Source organism: Alosa sapidissima, chromosome 10 (assembly GCF_018492685.1).
Source record: "Alosa sapidissima isolate fAloSap1 chromosome 10, fAloSap1.pri, whole genome shotgun sequence".
NCBI lineage: Eukaryota > Metazoa > Chordata > Actinopteri > Clupeiformes > Clupeidae > Alosa > Alosa sapidissima.
Window position 1 is genome coordinate 29,224,425 of NC_055966.1, and position 2,500 is coordinate 29,226,924.

The following is a 2,500-nucleotide window of genomic DNA, read 5'->3' on the forward strand; positions in this document are numbered from 1 at the left end:
ACACACACACACACAGACACAGACACACACACACACACACACACACACACACACACACACACACACAGACACAGACACAGACACACACACACACACACACACACAGACACAGACACAGACACACAGACACACACACACACAGACAGACAAACACACACACACACACACACACAGACACACACACACACACACACACTCACACACACACACACACACACACACACACACAGCAGCATCAGTAAAGGTTATCCAGTGTCAGCACAGCAGGAGCCCAAGAATATCAGAGTGCAGAGGCAGGAAACAGGAAAAGATAACACCTCTCTCTTCTCCTCCCTCTCTTCTTTCTTTCTCTCATTCTATCTATCTTCCTCTCTCTCCCTTCTTTCCCTCTCTGATTCTATCTCTCCTTCCTCCGACTCCTTCTCACTCCTCTTTCCCAAATCCACTTCATCCCTCTCTCCCTCCCTCCTCTGTCTCTCCATCCCTCTCTCTCTCGGTCCTGTGGCGGTGGTGGTTACCTGCAGGGCGGCCTCTTTGCTCCTGCCAAGAGTGCCGGTCTTGTGCGAGGAGGCCACATGTGCCAGGTACTGGATCACCTTCTTAGTGTTCTCTGTCTTCCCTGCTCCAGACTCACCCCTGTGGAACACACACACACACACACACACACACACACACACACACACACACACACACACACACACACACACACACACAGAAATGAGTCCGCTCCAAAAGTAACACATAACACATGCCTCCATATTCTTTTGGCCTGGGAACACACACACAGGGCTGGAGCAGACTGATAAGCATCAGCTCAGTTTTACACATGTGGGACACAAAGGACAGGGCTGAGACTAACAGAGATGGACTGGCATGATCTAACAGCCAGGCCACACACATACACACACACACACACACACACACACACACACACACACACACACACACACACACACACACACACACACACACACACACTGAGGGGCTAGAAGACAAAAGGTCACTGTAGAGCTGCAAATACTGTACACTGACCCACACACACACACGCACACACACACACACAGACAAACACACACACACACTGAAAGGAGTGAATGCAAAAGACACTCACGTGCATAGAATGGACTGGTCCTCCCTGTCTGTAAGAGAAGGAGAACAGAAAGACAGCATTTCACATTCCTGAGATCATTCCATGGTGCCATCTGTCAATAAGGAACTGCACCGCGTGTGTGTGTGTGTGTGTGTGTGTGTGTGTGTGTGTGTGTGTGTCTGTGTATAAGTGTGTGTGTATGTGTATGAGTGTGTATGTGTATATGTATGCAAAAAGAGAGTGATGGTGTAGAATGAAAATATACAGTATGTGCAGATGAACCCATTTTGATGCATGGAGTACAGATATATTCCATATTGACCTTCTGTGTGAACTAGTGTGAAGACTGACTATCTTCACATGAACCCAGTTACTAAGAGATGATTAATCAGAATAGCTCTCACAGCCTGTGTGTTGCAACTTGAAAGACATGATAGGTACCCAAACACACATACACTCTCTGTCACACACACACACACACACACACACACACACACACGCACACACACAGGGCAAAACTAAATTTTTGGTGTGTTTACGATCTTGCTCAATACATAATGACACACACGCGTGCAGACACAGACACACTCATTCACACACTAGTCCTGCCGGTTTAATGAGTAGACACACCTTAGGAGACGTGAGAGAGGTGTGTATAGGGTGGAGTGGACACAATGAAATGCTGTTTCACACTGGGGCATCACCCCAACACACACACGCAAGCACACACACACACGCAAGAGCACACACACACACACACTCCCCACCCTGGTTGCTGCTGACAGAGCTAGAGCTGTCTTTAACACACTTCACACACACCCACACAGCCCAGGCGCTCCCACACAACACCCGTCCTAACAGTCAGCCGTCGTTACGGCAACAGCCTGCCAGTCGGGTGCTGAGCAGACGCTGTTGTCCAGGGCAACCTGCAGGCTAAGGGTCGTTAAGGGCTGCCTGAAGCCAGGATGGCTACTTAGAGGGCAGTATTGTACTACCACACTCCCACAGTAACCGTTGAGTCTATGTGAAGGGAGTACTGACCACTGTGATATCAGGATGGTGGTTCTCTGCTCAATTCCCTTCACAGCTGCTCTGGTCACTTCTCTAGTCTGTTTTCTATCACAGCTGCTCTGTGTCTGGTCACTGCTCTACTGTGCCTGGTCACTGCTCTACTGTATGCCTGGTCACTGCTCTGTGTCTGGTCACTGCTCTGTGCCTGGTCACTGCTCTACACCTGGTCACTGCTCTTCTGTATGCCTGGTCACTCTACTGTGTGCCTGGCCTGGTCATCATGTGATTCCCACATGCTATAAACGGTCTTACAATCCTGAGCCTACTACGACTGTATCAGACTGGTTGAGAGCATCTAATGCTACAAGACACACACACACACACACTCACAGTCATACA

General features: G+C 49.2%; 1 protein-coding gene across 10 annotated transcripts in view; it reads right to left on the minus strand.

The window, feature by feature from the left end:
- myh14 (myosin, heavy chain 14, non-muscle) overlaps nucleotides 1-2,500 on the minus strand; it is a 48,359-nt gene that overhangs the window by 34,679 nt on the left and 11,180 nt on the right. For all 10 annotated transcript variants that reach the window (XM_042105921.1, XM_042105928.1, XM_042105926.1 and 7 more), the window contains exons 5-6: nucleotides 1,112-1,139; nucleotides 519-636 (exon numbers count right to left, since the gene is read on the minus strand). In XM_042105921.1, coding sequence (XP_041961855.1) covers nucleotides 519-636; nucleotides 1,112-1,139 — 146 coding nt within the window. The remainder of the gene's footprint in view (nucleotides 1-518; nucleotides 637-1,111; nucleotides 1,140-2,500) is intronic.